Source organism: Equus przewalskii, chromosome 32 (assembly GCF_037783145.1).
Source record: "Equus przewalskii isolate Varuska chromosome 32, EquPr2, whole genome shotgun sequence".
Lineage (NCBI taxonomy): Eukaryota > Metazoa > Chordata > Mammalia > Perissodactyla > Equidae > Equus > Equus przewalskii.
The window spans coordinates 260,957-281,329 of NC_091862.1; the positions used below are offsets into that span (position 1 = coordinate 260,957).

A 20,373-nucleotide genomic window follows, 5' to 3' on the forward strand; every position below is an offset into this window, starting at 1 on the left:
AAATTCAAAATAGCTGTCACAAAGAAACTCAGGGAATTATAAGAAAACTCAGAAATACAATTCAAAGAGATCAGGAATAAAATTAATGATCAGAAGGAGTACTTCACCAAAGAGTTTGATATTCTAAAATAAACAAACAAAAAAACCCCAGAAATTCTGATGCTGAATAACACATTAATGACATAAAAAATAAAGTAGACAGCATTAGAAATAGAGCATACCATATATGGGAGAGAGAATTAGTGAGCTTGAAGATAAAAATTTAGAAATGATTCAGATGGGAGAAGAAAGAGAATTAAAATTTTAAAAATGTAGATATTCTACCAGAAATATGTGACTCAATTAGCAAAAGCAACATAAGGATGATGGGTACCACAGAAGGAGAAGAGAAGGAGAAAGGGGCAGACAGCTTATATAAAGAAATAATAGCTGAGAACTTCCCAAACCTAGGGAAGAGACTGGATATACAAGTACGTGAAATTAATAGAACACCTATTTATGTCAATACCAAAAGGCCTTCTCACAGGGATACTATTTTAAAACTGTCAAAAGTCAGTAACAAAGAAGGAATATTAAGAAGAGCAAGAGAGAAGATAACTTACAAAGGAACTGCCATTAGGCTGTCAGCAGATTTCTCAGCAGAAATTCTACAGGCTAGGAGAGAGTGGAATGATGTATTCAAGACATCGTAAGACAAAAACTATCAGCAAAGAAGACCCTATCCAGCGAAGTTATTCTTCAGATATGAAGGAGAAATGAAGCTTTTCCTAGACAAACAAAAGCTGAGAGAATTCATTGCCACCAGACATGCCTTACAAGAAATGCTGAAAGGAGCCCACCTACCTGAAACAAAAAGACACAGGGACACGAAGCTTTGAGTGAGGTGATAAATACACAGACAGAATCAGAAAATCACTACTCTATATCAGAACAGGTTAGTAAACACTTAATTATAACAACGAGGCTAAAGAGAAAGAAAGCATAAATAGAACTATAACCATTTTAACTTGGTAAGAGGCTCACAATACAAATTTAATGATCAGAAGGAGTACTTCACCAAAGAGTTTGATATTCTAAAATAAACAAGAAAAACAGAAGGGAAAGAGAGAAGGACAAAACCAAAAACGTCAAGGGAGAAAAATGTTATAAGCATGAAAAAACTCTCTCATCTATGACATAATGCAAACCTTATGGTAACTATAAAACAAAAAATCAGAGCAGAGTCACAAAACAAAAAAAAGAGGAACTTGAGAAACACATCGCAGAAAACCCCAAATTAAAATGGCAGGTAGAAATACAAGGAAAATGAATCAATAGAAGCAGAGAACAACGAGAAAGCAAAAGATAAATAACAGAATTAAGCCCACATATATCCATAACCACTCTAGGTGTAAATGGACTGTATTTACCATTCAAAAGACAGAGAATGATGAGATGCATTAAAACATAAGACCCAACAATACGACACCTCCAAGAAACATATCTCAGCTATAAAGAAAATCACAAGCTCAGAGTGAAGAGATAGAAGATGATACCCCAGGAAATGGCAACCAAAAGAAAGCAGGTGTAGCCATAATTGTATCAGACAAAATAGACTTCAAGTCAAAAGATTTGCCCTGAGCTAACACCTGTGCCAATCTTTCTCTACTTTGCATGTGGGTTGCTGCCACAGCATGGTTGACAAGTGCTGTAGGTCCACACCCAGGATCCGAATCTGTGAACTTGGGTCACCGAATTGGAGCACACTGAACTTAACCGCTACAACCCAGTGCTGGCCCCTGATGTTTTTATTAACCATTTTTTTCCCCTTCTGACTTTTCAGGGCACTGCGTCCTGCCCTAAAGAATCATTGTAGGGGCCAGCCCAGTGGCGCAGTGGTTAAGTCCTCACATCCTGCTTTGGTGGCCCCGGGGTTTGCTGGTTCAGATCCTGGGTGTGGACATGGCACTACTTGTCAAGCCATGCTGTGACAGGCATCCCACATATAAAGTAGAGGAAGATGGGCATGGATGTTAGCACAGGGCCAGTCTTCCTCAGCAAAAAGAGGAGGATTGGTGGCAGATGTTAGCTCAGGGCTAATCTTCCTCAAAAAAAAGCACAACATACGTTATATGTTTTTCCATTACTAACCTTTCTTTTTACCAAAAAAAAAAAAAAAAAAAAAACTAGAAAATATACCATTGTGAAATGTCTGTGGTGTTTCTAAGGTGTCCATTCGACATTTCTCTATCAATTGAACAGACTTGTACGGGATCCACACAACCCACATACAATCACGTGCTCATCTGTTCTTGAAGCCAGTGGAGTGTGTCCAGTCAAGTAAATTTTGGACAAAAACAAGAGAAGAGCGTTGGGACTGGAGGCACACACCCTTATTGTTCCTTCATCCTGCTAGCCAGCATCTGCATGTGATGATGTGTGGTTCTGCATTCTTCCTGGAAGAGTCGTACAGAGAACCAAGCCCAAGGATTCAGGAGCAGAAAGCCATAAGCCAATAGGCAACTTACTATTCATCATGAGAATGTGGGGATATTAATGAGAAATAACTTACCAAATTGTTCAAAAAATTGATTTGGGAAGGGAAGAGGCAAGAGGTTGCACTGTAATAATTGTTTGCTATCCTTGACATTCTTTTCTATTGAATCATAAAATTGAGGCAAAAATGGATCCAGTATAATTCTAGGATGTTTTATTCAAAATGCTTAGCACTTGCTTATAGAAGATAGGAACTGAAAGAATTATAATATTTTAATGATAATTCAAGTAATTTTTTTTGCCCCCAATTTCTCCCCACATAAATACACTTTTGCCCTAGTCTAGGTTATTCTTCCTGGAACAGATTTGAGAAAGCAAATAGTCTACTGGGTTGCATTCCATGTCCATTCTATTACATTTACATTAGAAAAAGCACACAGAATCTCCCTATGTTTAGTTCCCATTTCCAGTAAAACTGAAGTATTTATCTTTACATACCATTACATTTCTTGCATCTTTGCCCACATTCATATTCTTTCTTCCACATAAAGAGTCTTTCTCCCCATTTCTAAGGGTTTTGATGTCTTCCAATCCCTGTGATTCCATGTTAAATCCTCATTTCATGGAGAATTTCATGTTCTCTTTAGACCTCACTTCTCTTTCTTGTTTAGAGCTAGATAGTTCTGTCAGGATATCACATCTGATTTATTGCTTCACTGTCTATGTTTACTTGTACTCTCTGCATGCTGGACATGACCTATGCACCCCTTCCTAACCTGGCCCCTGACATCCACCCAAGGCCCACAGCTCTCACCCCATTTCACTTTACCATTTTCACACCACCCTAGATAAGACATTCTTGCTGAGTCTTTTCACATCTAACATACTGGCTCACTGGCACTTCAGAAGCTACGAGAGACACCCTCCTCAATGGTTCTTGGCCTTTGCTCAGGCCAGGAATAGTAAGCATAGAGGGATGTGGGGGCACTGAGACAGACCAGGCTTTCTCAGGGTGCAGCAGAAGAGTTCCGGCATCACGGGGGTGAGGGGATGGTCGGTATCAGTACCACCTGTGTGCAGTGAGATTAAGCATTGGCTGAAGAAAACAAACTGCCTTCTCCAACCCCTCCCCATTATTCCTTCTCTTCTTAGCATATTTTATCTCCACTCTTAGGCTAGAACACACTCTCCATTAAGGACTCTGTTTATGGCTTGTCCCTTATACTAGAAAGAAGCTCCAGGGAAGGCCACTTGGTGGACCTCACTTGCTGCAGTGTTGTGTCTCTTGGGTGTTTGAAGGGTCAATGGATGAACTTACTTATTCCACAGACTAGCTGTTACAGAGACGCAGATAAAGCAGAGGGACTCACTTTACCAAAGTGATTCTGTTTATCTTCATTTTTGATAGGTTCATGAGTCAAATAATGACCAAATAAACTGAACATGTAAGTGAATGCATCAACAAAAGTTCAGCTAACTTACTTAATTTATGCATAATTATTTTGAAAGCTAAAACTTACTGAGTATTTTATTTACTTATTTATTTAATTTTTCAATTGAGGTAACATTGGTTTATAACATTATATAAATTTCAGATGTATTAATTATATTTCACTTCTGCACAGACTACACTGTGTTCACCACAAAAGATATAATTTCTATCTATCACTGTACAAATGTCCCCCTTTACCCCTGTCACCTTCCCCCCACCCCCTTCCCCTCTGGTAACCATTAATCTTTTCTCTGTATCTACGTGTTTGTTTGTTGTTGTTTTATCTTCCATGCATCAGTGAGATCACAGGGTATTTGTCTTTTTCTGAGTTATGTTGCTTAGCAAAATACAATCCAGGTGTATCCATGTTGTTGAAAATGGCAAAACTTCATCTTTTTGTGGCTGAGTAATGTCCCATTATATGCACCATGTTTTCTTTATCCATTCATCCATCAGTTGCACTTAGGTTCTCTCCAAGTCTTGGTGACTGTAAATAATGCTGCTATGAACATAAGGGTGCATATATCTTTTCAAACTAGTGTTTTTTGTGTACTTTGGAGAAATATCCAGAAGTGGAATATTTGGATCATATGGTAATTCTATTTTTAATTATTTGAGGAATCTCTACACTGTTTTCCATAGTGCATGTACCAATTTACATTCCCACCAACAGTGTACAAGGATTCCCTTCTCTCCGCATGCTCTCCAACACTTGCTATTTCTTGTCTTTTTAACAAAGCCATTCTCATGGATGTGAGGTGATGTCTCATATTGTTCTTTAGGGGAAAGGATGGCTATTTCACCTGGGGGTCTGTATTTTGTGTGTGGGGGGGGGCGGGTGGGTGGGTATGTCCAGTCCTACTATTAGAGTTGGTCTTTTTCTAAGAGCAAGATTTTAAAAATCAGACCACTAAGTTCAGATCTGTGTAAAAGTGGACATACATTTTGCCCCAATAAACTTGCCTCCATTTTTCAAAAATGAAAACTAATATTGGACCTAGTTTATAAGGTTATGATGATCAATAAAATAAGAAAATAAAAGTAAAACATGAGACAAAATGCAATCATAATGTAATTCATGAGTGAAAGTTATTTTATATTTATTCTTATTGTTGTTATTCGTTATTTTACAATATTAAACTATATTTACTACATCTCAGTGAAGATCTGATTCCCTTAATGCACCTTAAAGAGACTGTAGAAATAAAATATTTAATGAAATCACCCTTTGATCAAAGAATGACTGTGTTTAGGGGAACAAACAAGGTTTAAAATACAAGAAAAGGCTGAGCTCCACTAGAGACTCTGAATGTGGCATTCAGGTTGAAAACAAGTTCCTCAACCCGCCCTTCTTCTAAATTGCTGGCTTCCACTTCCAACACACCCCAGGAAAATGCAAAACTGCTTCTCTTATGTGCTCCATGATATTGTCTTCTCTAGACCATTTTTCTCTTTAATTCACTTGAGATGGGGAAAACAATTCTGACTAAAATGCTATTCAAAAAAGAAAAGGGCAAAAGATAGGGTTGAGATTAAGGAAAGAAGGCAAAAGTAAAAAAAATATTAAATTTTAAACATGTTATTCTAAACTATGGCCTTACAGTTGATTTTATATTTAATTGCTTTGTCTTTGTACAGCATGTAAATACATACTTACAAATATACAGATATATCAATAAATATATATTTTTAATTCTTTTCTTGGCAAATCCAATTGCCTCTCTAAATGCGCAAAATTTCTTGGCTGAAAATTATTGTAGGTACATACTCATTTATCAACAACAGATAAGAAATATGTTTTAATGAACGACCAACCTTAACTTTTGTAACCTATTTTTTATCCTCCTTCTTTGGGCAAATTGTACCTGCTAGAAAAAAATGTTTCAGATTTTCAATGACATAATTCCAGCAATGGAATTGGAATATTTTGTTACAATTAATAATTAAACAGAAAAACTTACAGTTTCAAATCCATATGATGTGGTTGAAGAGATATATTAAAAAAACACTCAATTTTATGAAATAGTTAATCTTCAAGAATTGAATGAAAACAGAGAAGTTAGAAAATATATAATAAGTGATTGAATATAATTTTGTGTCAAAAATTTCAAACAATCCTCTGAACACCATATATTGTCTCTTAGTAAACAACAAGTAACAAAAAGTGTTAGCTTTCAAAACATCTACATTTTTTAAAGCCTAAATGGATTGTTAACAAAGGAAGATATACCAATAGGCAATAAGCTGATGCAAAAGTCTTGGGCTTTATTACACATCAGGAAAATGCAAGTTAAAACCAAAATATATTACAACACGGAATTGAAGAGATAAAATGAAAAAGCTTGATGATACTCAAACAATTGCTGCCAAACTGGAGCAACTGGCACGCGCTTTGCTGGTGGCGGTAAAACTGAGCGTCCACTTCATAAAACAATTTACTAAGTTAATCATTCACGTATTAGGGAAGTAAAAACATATGGTCACAAAAAGGAGGTGAATAGCAGCTTTAGTCATAACAGCTCAGACTGGATATAGCCCAGATATCTGTCAACAAAACTGTGCATAAATAGTGGTGATATACTCGGACAAGAGAATGCTACTTAGCAAGAAAACAGAGCACACTGTCGATAAATGTAAAATTGTAGAAGAATCTTTAAAAACAGATAAAGTGGAGATAAAAACATAAGACGTAAAAAAAATACCTACTGTACATTTTCATGGACGTGACAAACTAAACTACGCCTAACTAAAGAATAAACATAAACATCAGGCCAGTGGTTTATCTTGATTGGGGCATTTCACTGGAAAAGAGCATGACGGATCTTTCTGGTCCAGTGAAATCTGTGTCTCTTGCTGGTGGGTACAGGTTACAAGTGCAAATATTGTCAAAACTGGTTGAACATACTCTTCAGATGTGAGCATTCTACTATTTGTAAATTATACTGCAACTTGAAAACATCAACAATTAACTCTTCAAATTGTTTGACTATTTATTTCATTCTTCGAACAAATATTTATTGTGAGCTGTCCTATAGAAACATTTTAACAAAAATTTGTGATTCAAAGATTTTTAACAATCCACAATTTGTTTATGACAGCTTAGTAAATGATCACAAAGTATGGAAGTCTGTCTGCATTTCAGAGTAAAATAGAAATTCAGATGTAGATATAATGCATGTATAACTTTTCTCCAGGACGCCTTGCACAATCACTTTGTACAGTCTTGAGATTTGGGTCAGATCAATATAATCTTAGTTATGACTTAAGGCAGCCCACTGGCCCATACACTTTCTCAGGGCCCCCTTGACCTCCCTGTTCCTCAGACTGTAGATGAGGGGGTTCAGCACAGGGGTGAAGATAGTGTAGAATGCTGACACGACCTTATCGTGGTTAGCTGACCTGTAGGATTTGGGTCTCATGTAGGTGAAAATGGCAGCTCCATAAAAGAGTCCCACCACAGCCAAATGTGAGGAGCAGGTGGCAAAAGCCTTCTTGCAGGCTTCTCTGGAACGCTTCTGGAGAACAGCTGTGAGGATGAGACTGTAGGAGGTCAGGATGAGAGATAAGGGGACCAGGAGCATTAACACACAGCAGATGTACATGACATACTCAAAGACAGATATGTCAGCACAAGCCAAACGCACTACAGTGGGGGCCTCGCAGAAGAAATGATCGATCTCATGTGCACTGCAAAATGGGAAGCTCAGGGTAGTGGCAGCCTGCATGAGCCCATCCGCTGCCCCCAGGAACCAAGACCCCAAAGTCATTCTCAGGCATAACTGCGGGCTCATGAGGACAGGGTATTGCAGTGGATGGCAAACAGCCACGTAGCGGTCATAGGACATGGCTGCTAACAAGAAGCACTCACCCCCTCCCAAAGTAAGCAAGAAGAAAATCTGCAACCCACACCCAGCAGGGGAGATGGACTTCTTGCCAGTCAAGTAGTCAGCTGCCATTTTGGGCACAATGGTGGAAACCAGCATCATGTCCATGAGGGAGAGTTGGCTCAACAGGAAGTACATGGCTGTGCGGAGGTGGGGCTCCTGGTGAATCAGGAGAAGCATGAGGGCATTGCCCAGCAGGGAGGTAAAGGCAATTGTCAGAACCATCACAAAGAGAAATGGGTGGGCTTCTGTGTGGTTAAAGAGTCCTAGGAGAATGAAACCTGAAGTGGTGTTCCCGTTTTCCAGGATTTCGAAGAAGAGTAACACTGCAAATGGATAAATAGATGAGAGAATTTTCACCATTTACAATGCTCTATTTGAATTATGTGTTTATTTTTAAGTACACATGTGAAAATGATGAAATCTATTTCAAATCCTTCATTTGACATTTTCAAATGTTTTAACTTGGGTGTAAAATTAATTTCAATTTTTCTCTCATTTTCAAACTTTTCAAAATTAGGATCTCCCAGCTTCCTTAGTGATTACTTAGCATAATGAACAAAAGTTGTTGATAAATTACAAGAACATGGTGTTTCTTTGTGCTACCTGACACCCACATAAGTGAACAGAAGGAAATTACTCACATAAATTGTCATTTATATTAGTACTTGCTTTACATAATGCACAGTCAATATTCTTAGAGGCTGAATTAATGTGTTTAACTATATAAAAGCCACGTTCTTGATAATGAGGGTTACACATATCTAACATGTTAAAATTTACTGAAACCTACAAAAATCAGATAATTTTCCGTGATGTTGATTAATCCAGGAAGGCAGTTTTACTTTCCAAACAAGAGGACTTGTATTTTCAGGTCTAGAAACTGGAAGAACTGAGTCTGCAGATGGAAACATAAATTAATTTGGAATTATTAGTGCGTTTAGTTTAACTTTACTGAGTATAGAGTGAAAACAGTAATGACTTTCTTAGAATATTTCCCCCCAATGCAATACTATAATACTTAAGGCAACTTTCATTAACTGTAAATAAGTACTTTCTGTAATGAAACTGTTTTCCTTTAAAGCCACAGAAACACAATCTTTACTGTGTACAAAAGAGAAAATAAAACTCTTTAGTTCTTCACCCAACCACAGAGATAAAACAATTTCTTCTTCAGTCCCAAGGGAATCTAAATCTTTAAAAGTATTTTCATCTCTGATCTACTGGGGTTGAAAGTGTTCTAGCTTGTTGAGTAAACACAGTCATGGATGTAGTGATGCGGATGCTAATTCAGTCTCAAGGATATGGTGTAATTCAGTGGGGCTACTTGACAGAAGTTCACCTCTTCTATGGTCATTTCCTTTGCCCCGACTTTATGCCTCCATTCCATACTTGAATGTCAGTAAATATGGAGAAGGGCAGTGAAAGAGGCTCCCTCTATCCCTAACTCCATTGCTGTTGCTTGAGCATCATCATCATACTGGCAGAATTCTACTTGGGGGTTTAGCTGGTTGTCTCAAAGTTAGCCATGGCGGAAACACATTTTCTCCTTCTCAAATATTTTTTGCATTTGCCAAGACTTTGTGATCTGCATACTCACATATTTCTAACAAGCAGCCTGTACCCCTAGTAGCTATATGCATAATTATAGCCCTTAGTTTCACTTTCCTGAAGGACCTCAATACCCTCCTAACTCATGTCTATGACTTGAAGTCTTATTATTGTCCATTATTTCCATCTCTCTTATTGTTGAAGATTGTTAAAACTTTAAACCTGCTTAAAAATCAATAAGTAACTTAGTAAATGTAAGGTGTTGGGCAAGTTTCTTAAACTATTTTTTGCTCTCATCTTACCTATTTTTAAGTGTACTGTCAGTTCAGTAGCATTAAGAATATTCACATATCTGTGCAACCATCACCAATACTAATTCCCAGGACTTTTCTCATCTTCTCAAACTGAAACTCTGTACCCATTAAATAATAACTCCTCATTCCCCTTTCTCCCTAGCCCCTGACAACCCTTGTTCTACTTTCTGTCTCTATAAATTTGACTACTCTAGGAAACTCAGATAAGTGAAATAGTACAGTATTTGATTTTTGTGACTGGCTTATGTCATTTAAAATAATGTTCTCAATGTTCATCCATGCCATAACATGTCAGAATTTCTTTCCACTTTAAGGCTGAATAATATCCCTTTGCATGCATATGCTACATATTACCTATTAATTCATTCCATCTATGGTCATTTGTATTCCTTACACTCCAGTTGTGTATTTAAGCAGCAATTTAATGGGATTTTTGATAACATGATATTTTTCTACTTTGGTAAGGTAAATATGCATAGCAAAAAAATGCAGCATTTTGAGCTAAATTTTTGCTTACCTCATGCAAGAGAGGTTTACATATTTTTTGAGAATAATTATAACAATTTACATGAATTTTCATTTTATAAAATACATTTTCTTATTAGGAAGTTTCTACTTCTGGTTAAGTATTTTAACAAGTATTAAATCATTAGCTCTTAACTTTTCAATAGAAATAAGTGATATATCTATGCATTTTTTAGGTGAAATACATTGTATTAAAATAATCAGTCATCATCAATCTAATTGACTAGTCAGCATGCTAATAGTATTTAGATTATCTAATGGAAAACTCAGCTAAATGTCAATTAATTACATGAATAGTAGGTAATTATATTTTCTTATGATGTGATAATGTTTATTTATTTAGTTAAAGTTCCTATGCGTCTGTTCGTATTACACAGGTGAGACTATTTGCCTCTGATTAGAATGTGTGTAGACCTACACAAGAAGGATCTAAGGGATAGTTTCTACCAAAATTGACTATAGACACAGTGTGGGAGAAATCTAAGTTGAAGAATTAACTCATTTTGCAAATACAATATCTACAATGACATTAAATGGAAGAACGAAAGCTTAATTTGGATTCATGCAGAAATACGAAAATTTAATATGTTTTTAAAAATATGTCTTTACTTTCTTCACTATGCATTCAGAATGCTAAAGATTTTGCCTTTTCTTGTTTTGACAGTCTTTCACTTAGAATGGTGCTAAAATTTTGATATCTTTAGTTTAAATCACAAAATCACCTCTTTTGCAATGCTTCTAAAAGATACAAATATATCCTTTCCTTTTTCTCAGAGAGTAACCAGAATACTTATAAAACTGCCTATAAGTTTCCTTCTCTATTTTTCTGATTCCCTGTTTCCCTCAGTTAACATTAAATCTATAAGTCTTTTTCCCAAGTATACTGGGGTGATTAATCAATCTGCTCCATAAAAACTCAAAAACTAACAGCCAAATCTTTTATTTGACAGATTATTACAAGAATTTTAGTTCGTCAAATTGTAAGATAGATAATGAGTGGATTTTATTTGTAAAACTATATAGAAAAACGGTATTACTATGGATTTTTCTGGGGTATAAAATTCATGAGCAAATTAGTAAATATTAAGAGTTTAGCATGACTCACATAAGATAGCAATGATGACCCCCAACAGGCTGGATCAGCATTGCCTCTGAGCAGCATGAGGACAAGGCCTCTCTCTGGGTGGATGAAGGCTCCTCTAGCCAGGGGCAGCATCAAGCTCACTCATATCAGTCTCTAGAGTGACCTCTTAAGGGGTGTGGCCTATTGCCATCTTATGCTAAAAATCCTATCTTATTAATATGCCAGAGCTGCCTAAGTCTGACTCTTTGGATGTCAGAGATGTTTATTTTCAGGAGTTTTAGATTCCCAGAGCTTCATTATAATTCCAGACATCCTTTAATAAAGCTGTGATTCATTAAAATAAGAAAATCAATTACAAAGAAAAGTAAAATGTAAATAAATGTCCTTGGAAAGATTTGATGTTTTAAAAATACATGAGGGTGTAAATTAATGATTCCAGCATCACTTGTTGGCACTTTGATAAGGAGGGAAGATTAAAGAGTATGTTATTGAATGACAAGATATGTCAAAGGTTGTAATTAAACTGATGAAACTCATGGTAGAATTCAGCTAATTTTCTTTTCTTTTTTGAACTTAATTTGATAGAATCGCTGTATGTTATAAATTTCAGTTTGTTTATAACAATGTAATATAATTTTATTTTATTTTATGTATTTGTTTGTATCTATATAATAAAATCCATGATAATAACAACAAGTCACAGGAGGTTGCATTAATTGTGCCAAGCACTTTGCAGTTTGATTCTATTTGGGTTCATTTTAATAATTATTTCATTGTGATTTATATTTTAGGTTTCCAGTCAAATCTTGGTTCTTGGCTCCTTTTTTACCACTCTTGTTAATTTGGCTTGTCTAAGAGTAAATATAATTAGCACTTTCCACATCTGTAAAATTTTTAAAAACTACCTCTCTCATGGAATAGTTGATGGGAAAAGCTGCCTTTGTTCAAAAGCGAGCTAGTGTAATTGCTTAATCCAGACAAGCTGTAATAACTGGCAGTGTGTTTGTTTAGAAGGGGACTGGTAGTATGGCAGCCTTTGAGTAAGACCTTCAGAAAGAGTGTAATAATCATTTTCAATAAACCTTCATCTTTCCCGTCCTGAAGATTGCTGTGCCTGAGGTGACAGATCTGTCAAAATGATGCTCTAGTACCACAGTGTTGCCACTGTCAGGTGGGGAAGTAGATTTTGTACAACGTACATCCAACACTGTGTGGGCTCCCAGGAGGCCTGAGAATAAAGATCAGACAAGAACAACGTCAGAGGAGAAACGAGCATACCACTCAGAACTCCATCAGGAAACTGAGATTGCAGTGAACCTGGGGGTCTAAATTGAGATTAAGACTATTTATAAATAGGTGGGCATACTTGAAGGAAACCAAAGAGAAGTTGTACCACACTCCCATTTTAGCAAGAACAGGAAGTTTTGATGACCCCTCCTCTTAAAGGCTCATGGGGATGGAGTAGATTCTAGATTTCACATAGGCAGACTGTGTGGAAAAGATAAGGCTGCCACCAAGTGCTCCTATCTGGCCAGAGTGCAGAGCCAAAGGCAGGAAGCAAGGGAAATAAATACTACTCTACTCTTGCCTTCCTCACTCCTCTGGGTCACGCTTGGTGATTCCTGGGGCCTAGACTCTGAGATAGATTTAGACATGCAGGAAGTTCATTGTGGAGTGCCCTTAGCACATAATATGGCCATTTTAACTGTGTTTATTCTTCCAATCTATGAGCGCAGAATATACTTCCATTTCTTTATTTCTTCATCAATTCCTTTCAATAATGTCTAACAGTTCTCAGTGTATAGGTTTTTCACCTCCTTAGTTAAATTCATTCCTAGGTATTTTATTCTTTTTGTCATGATTGTGAAGAGCATTGCATTCTTGATTTCTCTTTCTGCTAGTTTGTTCTTAGTGTATAGAATGCAATTGATTTTTCTATGTTGGTTTTGTGCCCTGAAAGTTTATAGTATTTTTTAATTATTGCTAATAACTTTTGGTTGATTCTTAGGGTTTTCAATATATAGAAGCATGTCATCTACAAATAGTTACAGTTTTACTTCTTCCTTTCTAATTTGGATGACTTCTATTGCTTTTTCTTTCCTAATTTCTGTGGCTAGGACTTCCAATACCATGTTTAATAGGAGTATTGTTAGTGGTTATCTTTATCTTGTTCCTGTTCTTACAGGAATAGCTTTTTGGAAAATTCACAAATATATGGAGACTAAACAACATCCTATTGAGCAGCTATTGGATCAATGAAAAAATGAAAGGATAAATCAAAAGATCGCTCGAGAGAAATGGAAATGAAAACACAACATATCAAAACTTATGAGATGCAGCTAAAGCAGTCCTAAGAGGGAAGTATATAGCAATATATGCCTGCCTAAACAAATAAGAATAATATCAAATAAACAATCTAACACTGTACCTAAAAGAACTATAAGAAGCAGAGAAAACAAAGCCCAAAGTCAGTAGAAGGAAGGAAACAAAATCAGATCACAAATTAATGAAATAGAGTAAAAAGACAATAGAAAGGATCAATAAAACTAAGAGCTTTTTCTTCGTAAAGATAAACAAAATTGACAAATCCTTAGCTAGACTCACTAAAGAAGAGAAGCCTCAAATAAATACTATCATAAATGAAAGAGAAAAAAATTACAATGAATCCCCAGAAATACAAAGGATTATAAAAGACTGCTATGAAAAGCTATACATCAACAAATTGGATAACATAGAAGAAGTGGTTTAAGTCTTCGAAATATGCAACCTCCTAAAATTGAATCAAGAACAAATAGAGAATCTGAACAGACCAATTACAAGTAAATGAGACTGAAACCATTTATTGAAGAGTCTTTCCTTTCTCCATTGTATGTTCTTGGCGCCTTCAAAGATTAGCTGTCCATAGAAGTGTGGTTTCATTTCTGGGATTTCAATTCTGTTACATTGATCTCTGTGTCTGCTGTTTTGATTACTATAGCTTTGTAGCATATTATGAAGTCAGGGGTTGTGACAACTCCAGATTTGTCCTTTTTCTTCCAGATTGCTTTGGCTTTTTGGGGTCATTTGTTGTTCAATATAAATTTTAGGACTCTTTGTTCTATTTCTGTGAAGAATGTCATTGGGATTCTGATTGGGATTGTATTAAATGCGTAGATTGCTTTAGGTAACATGGCCTTTCTAACTATAGTCTTTCAAAACATGAGCATGGAATATCTCTCTTTTTTACATCTTATTTGATTTGTTTCAAGCACGTTTTATAGTTTTCAGTGTACAGATCTTTAACCTCCTTGGTTAAGTTTATTCTTAGATATTTAATTTTTTTGTTGTGCTTGTAAATGGGATTGCATTCTTGACTTCTCTGTCTTCCACTGTGTTATTAGTGTCTAGAAATGCAGCTAATTTTTCTAAGTTGATTTTGTATGCTACAACTTTGCTGTAGTTGTTGATTATTTCTAATAGTTTTCTGGTGGATTTTTTAGGGTTTTCTGTATATAGAATCATGTCATCAGCAAACAGGGAGAGTTTCGCCTCTTCCATTACAATTTGGAGTTCCTGTTAGAAAGATCTGATATATTTAATTTGCAAGATTAAATAGGTCTTGATGTGAATGATTGCCCTGTTTTTATTTTATTTTGAATGAGGTTATATAGGCAATTAGTTTTCAACACTTAATGCAACTCCAAACCTTTTTTTATAGGTGGAAGTTCTGTTGAAAAGGACTCAAAGATTATGCTCATGTTCAGAAAAACATCGTAAAGAATTAGTCATACTTTTCACGTCTTCATAGGCAGAATGATAGCATGAAGTACAGGTGGCGTAGACACCCATCATGCTTACTTTTTGCATATAAGATTTTCTGAGATCCAATCTATTTCTCAGCTTCTGTTGAAGCCTGCTTTTCATCCTGCCACACTGGAGTTCCTTTGAAAACACACTCAGAATATAGACCATGTCTTACCAACTTTCCATTCATGCCAAGTAGCCTGTATACGCAACACACATATGCGCAAACACACACACACACCTTATACAATATTAGCTCAATAAAAAATTTGTTGGGTCTTTGACTTGGTATTACATTCTGGCCTCCCTGATATTCTCATGCTTTTGTCTCCTGAATGAAACTCCTTTTTGAAATGTGTCCCTAAAATTCTGTCCATCCTGTTATCCAATGACAAGTTTAAACAATACTTACTTTATGAAAGACTTCCCTGAAATGCCCAAGTGGATTTGAACATTATTTTTTCTCAAACCCTCTATGATATTATTTTCTACCTTACACAATAGTCAGTTTTTTCACAACCCTGCTGTCAACACTGGAATTTGCATTCCTTGAAGGATGAATATTATGTCTTGTTTATACTTTTTAGGAGAAATTCATGTTTTTTATTGAAATCCTAGTCTAAGTATGTTATAAGAAAGATAAAATTAATGTTTATTGAAACTGTACAAGGTATTACACATGTTAACTGTAGAGTCTTTTAATTTTCACAATACAATTAGGAGCTAGTTTATGTTATCTCAATTTTTTACATGGAAAATTAAAGATTAGAGAGATGACTTTTTTTTCCAGTGATAGAAACAGCGATGTTTTGTCTCTTTGAACTAAAATCCATGTCCTTTCCATTGCACAACATTAACTCTTCATTAATTTTAAACATATCTTTAAAATCAACCTTTATGGACAGAGTTTATTTACGTGTCAAGGACAAACTCCACTAAAATAATATGCTCAATAAGAAAAGATTTTAGTGTCCACCAGTTTGCTGACTGTATCCTTGACTTCCTTATTTCTCAGACTGTAGATCAGAGGATTCCACATGGGGATCATCACTGTGTAAAACACAGAGGCCACTTTGTGTGCCTGGTGTTTTGGGAGTTGGACACACAGTAGAGGAAGAGGATGGTGCTGTGGAAGATGGTGATGGCGTTCAGGTGGGAGGCACAGGTGGAAAAGGCTTTGCAGTGCCCACTGGCTGAATGCATCTTGAGGATGATAAATACATGAGGCATGAGAATGATACGCAGTGTGCTGACCTATTAAAAGTGGCAAAAGTGAAAAGCAGCCACTGGTTGACATAAGTATCAGAGCAAGAGAGGGACAGCAATGAGAACTCACAGAAGTGATTGATTGTGTTGAAGCCCAAAAATGATAATTTTATAGCAAAACATGTGAGTATCAAGGAAATGTTATTCCCCACACATATGATCTGACAACTAGCATGACACAGAGTTTCTGGGATGTGGCAATTGTGTAGAGCAGAGGGTTGCAAATGGCCACAAACAGGTCATAGAGCATCACAGCTAATAAAAAGGATTAAGTTATGACAAAGACACAAAAGAAAAAGAACTGTGCTACACATCCTATAAATGAAATGGTTCTGTCTTCTACAACTAGGTTCACCAGGGTCTTGGGAGCAATGATGGAGGAACAGCAGAAATCCACAGAGAGGTGGCTGAGGAAAAAGTACATGGGGGCGTGTAGTTTGGGGTTAATTTTGATTATTACAATCATCCCAATGTTCCCTACAACAGTGACACTGTAGGTGGCCAGAAAAATCAAGAAGAGGGGGATTTTCAGTTCTGGGTGTCTGAGAAGCCCAACAAAGTGAACATGGGCCCATTTTTATTTCTCTGACAGTAACATGGCCTCTGTTTGTTCAAATCTGAATCAATCCTGAAAAACAAAATTATTAAGGAGAGTGAGGATATAAGAAGCTTGGTTAACTATCCTTTACCAAAACTGGAAGATGAAGCAAAATATCTCTTTCAGAATTTCTCCATGTATTTTTATGCAAGATATGATAAATGTTAGACTACTAAAATATGATAAGTATTTTTAAATTTTAAGCAAAAACAATACAAATATTGAATTAATATTTTTAGTTCTCAACTGTAATTTTAATATTTACAAATAAATATACGAGATCAAGGGATTTATGGTTATTTTAAATAAAATCCTCCCCTAACACTTTCAGCTGTCCATGAATATTTTAAGTTCATAAAAAATAAGCCTAATATGATAACTGATTATGCCAGCCTATAAACAGTGAAAAATATGAGAATTTTTTTCTTTTTTTGTTGCAGTAACATTGGATTATAACATTATAGAGCTTTCAGATGTACATCGTAATATATTTCGAATTCTGTGTAGATTACATCATGTTCACCATGCAAAAACTAATAAATTTTGGGTGTACATCATTATATTTTGATTTCTGTGTAGATTACATTATGTTCGACGCCTAAAGACTAGTTACAATCCATCACCACACACATGTGAACCTAATCACCCCTTTTGCCCTCGCCCCTCCCCCCTTCCCCTGTGGTAACCACCAATCCAATCTCTGTTGCTATGTGTTTGTTTGTCATTGTTTTTATCTTCTACTTATGTGTGAGATCATATGGTATTTGACTTTCTCCCTCTGCCTTGTTTCACTTATCATAATACCCTCAAGGTCAGTTAAAGCTCAGATTCCGTTATTGTCTATGGAAATGAAAATATGTTGATGCAGTCAAAAAGAATTTGAAGCAAAATTAAGAACTGGTAGTGGATGGCTATGAATAATGTTGGAGCAGGGGAAGACAAGGAAAATTTAGGGTGCCAGTCTTTCCACCTTAAATAATTAGAGAGCATTATACAAGATAGCTGTGGGATTTTTTCCAATAAAGATGATGGAATAATACTAAGCTCAGTTTTCCACGTAAAAATGCCCAAAATTCAGGCTTGCTTCACAAAGAAATAATAAGTGAGGCACATAGATATTTTACTTGGAAATTCAGTACTGTAGTATTTCAAAGGGACACATGAGTACAAGGTTGTTACTCAAAATATAAATTGTAACATTCATTTTAGAAAATTTACACCACAGAAAAGGGAACAGACAAGTTTTACAAATAATTTTCTTAATCAGGAACAGTTGATAAAAATATGTATAAATTATTGTTAAGATTAGAAAACAGCTGTAAGTAAATGTTACCCTCCTTATAAATATTTCTAGTCTCCTTCTGTGAAATTTCTTCAAATACTCTTCTAGTTTTATTATAAAGTAAAACTAAATATTATTTTACTTTCACTCTGAATTTTTCTAGAAGGGGATTTTTGCACACTCACATTTTCATTTTCTTTGATGCCATTTTACTTTATTTTATGAAGACCTCCAGCAGCATAGACTCTAAGATCCCATGATAATCTGCTTTAATGCAGCCTGTCTAAAAGAAGTGTGATACTTATTATGATTAGCGAGTTTGTCCCTTTCCAGTGAAATCACCTTTATTGTACTTTTTGAAAGTAAGATCTAATAATTTACAAAAATAAGACATTAGTATGAAAATGAGTGAGTGACATAGTGGAGCTTCTTTTGTGTGCCTTTAAATTGCAGTAGGAGTGAGTGACCCTCTCTTTCCTGTATAAACTACGCAAAACCACACACAGCTCCTCATTTGGCCAGAAAAGAAAAGGAACTAATAAACTAAATGCATAAGTGGAATGACAAAGGGAAGAAAACTTAGATATACATTTTCTCAAGGAATGGATTTTGGAAATATTACTGATATTTGTAGGATAAGGAAATCTGTCTTCGCTCATAAAGAGTTTATGAGCATGCCACCCCAAAATATGCCACTTTGGCATATTGGTTATTTTGAGCTGAAGACACTCAAGAAAGAGCAGATGCAGGAAGGAATCCCTGACTTTCCCTTCTGTTCCTAAAATCAGGTAGTAATATTTCCCATGAGGAAGGTGCCCTGCCTGTGCTGGGAAGAAAAGGACATTCGTATCACTGGAGACCCAGCACTGATGCTGAAGTGAACCTTACAACAAAACCTACTAAAATAACTAACCTTCCTTTACTTTCCTCTGTATATTTCCTAGTGAATGTCCCAAATTTACTGCCCCAACCTAAGCCCGCTTGTCTTGGCACGTCCCCATAATTTTTCATTCTTTGTTTAAAAATATCTACAAGGTTTTGGGCCTAACAGCTTTTTTGGGTCCCCATTTTTCTTTTGAAGATTCCTATATGCACATAAAAATACTGAATAAAGTCTATATGCTTTTCTCCTGTTAATCTTGTTATGTCACTTTAATACTTAGACTCACCCGCAGAACCTAAGTGGGTAGAAGGATTTTTCACTCGCCTCCAGTGGGATGGCGTACAGATTTAGCCATGTGCTGATACAGAATGTTTCACTATTATTGTGAGAGTTTGTATCTAGCTTTTGACATTCTGGTAGAAAAGGAAGAGTCAGTAAAATGTTTATGTATGGCGTAAGTTTTATATTTACATATAAATGTAATTTTGACAGGAGTTTCCATAAATATGTACTGCTTTAAAATGAAAACTAATCAGACATTCAGAAAAAGATATTATAATTTTAAACTATACCAGACAATGACAGGTCATAATTTAAACTAAGAAAAATTTCAAATATTGGCATGTGCAACAGACTCTTGATTTTCTTTTAATAGTTTGTCATTAAAAATAGACTCTTTAAAATCTTGACTGGCTGAAATAGTACTTCTCATGACTTAATCTGAACACCGATCAACTGAGGATCCTGGAGCAATGCCCATTCTCGTTCTAACCTCCTCCCAGATCATTCTGATGCTGCTGGTCCACCAACCATACTTTGAATAGGGAGATTTTAGGAGAGAACACTCCTCCTGAGAAGCTTTGATGAAAGTCACTTCTTCCATCACCCTTGCCATCCCCACAGATTTTTAACTGTCCTGAAGTAACTGAAAATTGTAAAACATCTTCATTCCCATAGCGGGTCATACATAATAATGGAAAAGTTGTCCATCCCTTTTCTTCTCTCACTCTGAATTGAATTTGTTTATGCTGAAATAATTGCCTATTTGAATATTACATAAGGATCTAAGAGAGTTGATATATGTTTTTCCATGTTAGCCCATTTTTATACTGTCCAGTTCTGTTTTCCTTTTTTCCTCCCTTCCAATTACTAACCTTGTTACAGATGCTAATGTTTTGAAATCCATTTATATTATTCAGGAAAATCTTAATTATTTAATATGTTCCTACTATTACC

General features: G+C 35.7%; 1 protein-coding gene and 1 pseudogene across 1 annotated transcript; both read right to left on the minus strand.

Moving 5' to 3' along the window:
* Nucleotides 1-7,218: 7,218 nt before the first annotated feature.
* Nucleotides 7,219-8,214, minus strand: LOC103564702 (olfactory receptor 2T8-like). Its single transcript, XM_008540598.1, has one exon. The coding sequence runs from the start codon at nt 8,212-8,214 to the stop codon at nt 7,219-7,221; it is 996 nt and encodes a 331-aa protein (XP_008538820.1).
* A 7,843-nt stretch (nt 8,215-16,057) lies between these two features.
* On the minus strand, nt 16,058-20,102 carry LOC103564703 (olfactory receptor 5D18-like; annotated as a pseudogene).
* Between the last annotated feature and the right edge of the window lie 271 nt (nt 20,103-20,373).

What these genes read in the sequence shown, in the direction of transcription:
- LOC103564702 (XM_008540598.1), bottom strand. Translation starts at nt 8,214, where the DNA reads ATGGTGAAAATTCTCTCATCTATTTATCCATTTGCAGTGTTACTCTTC.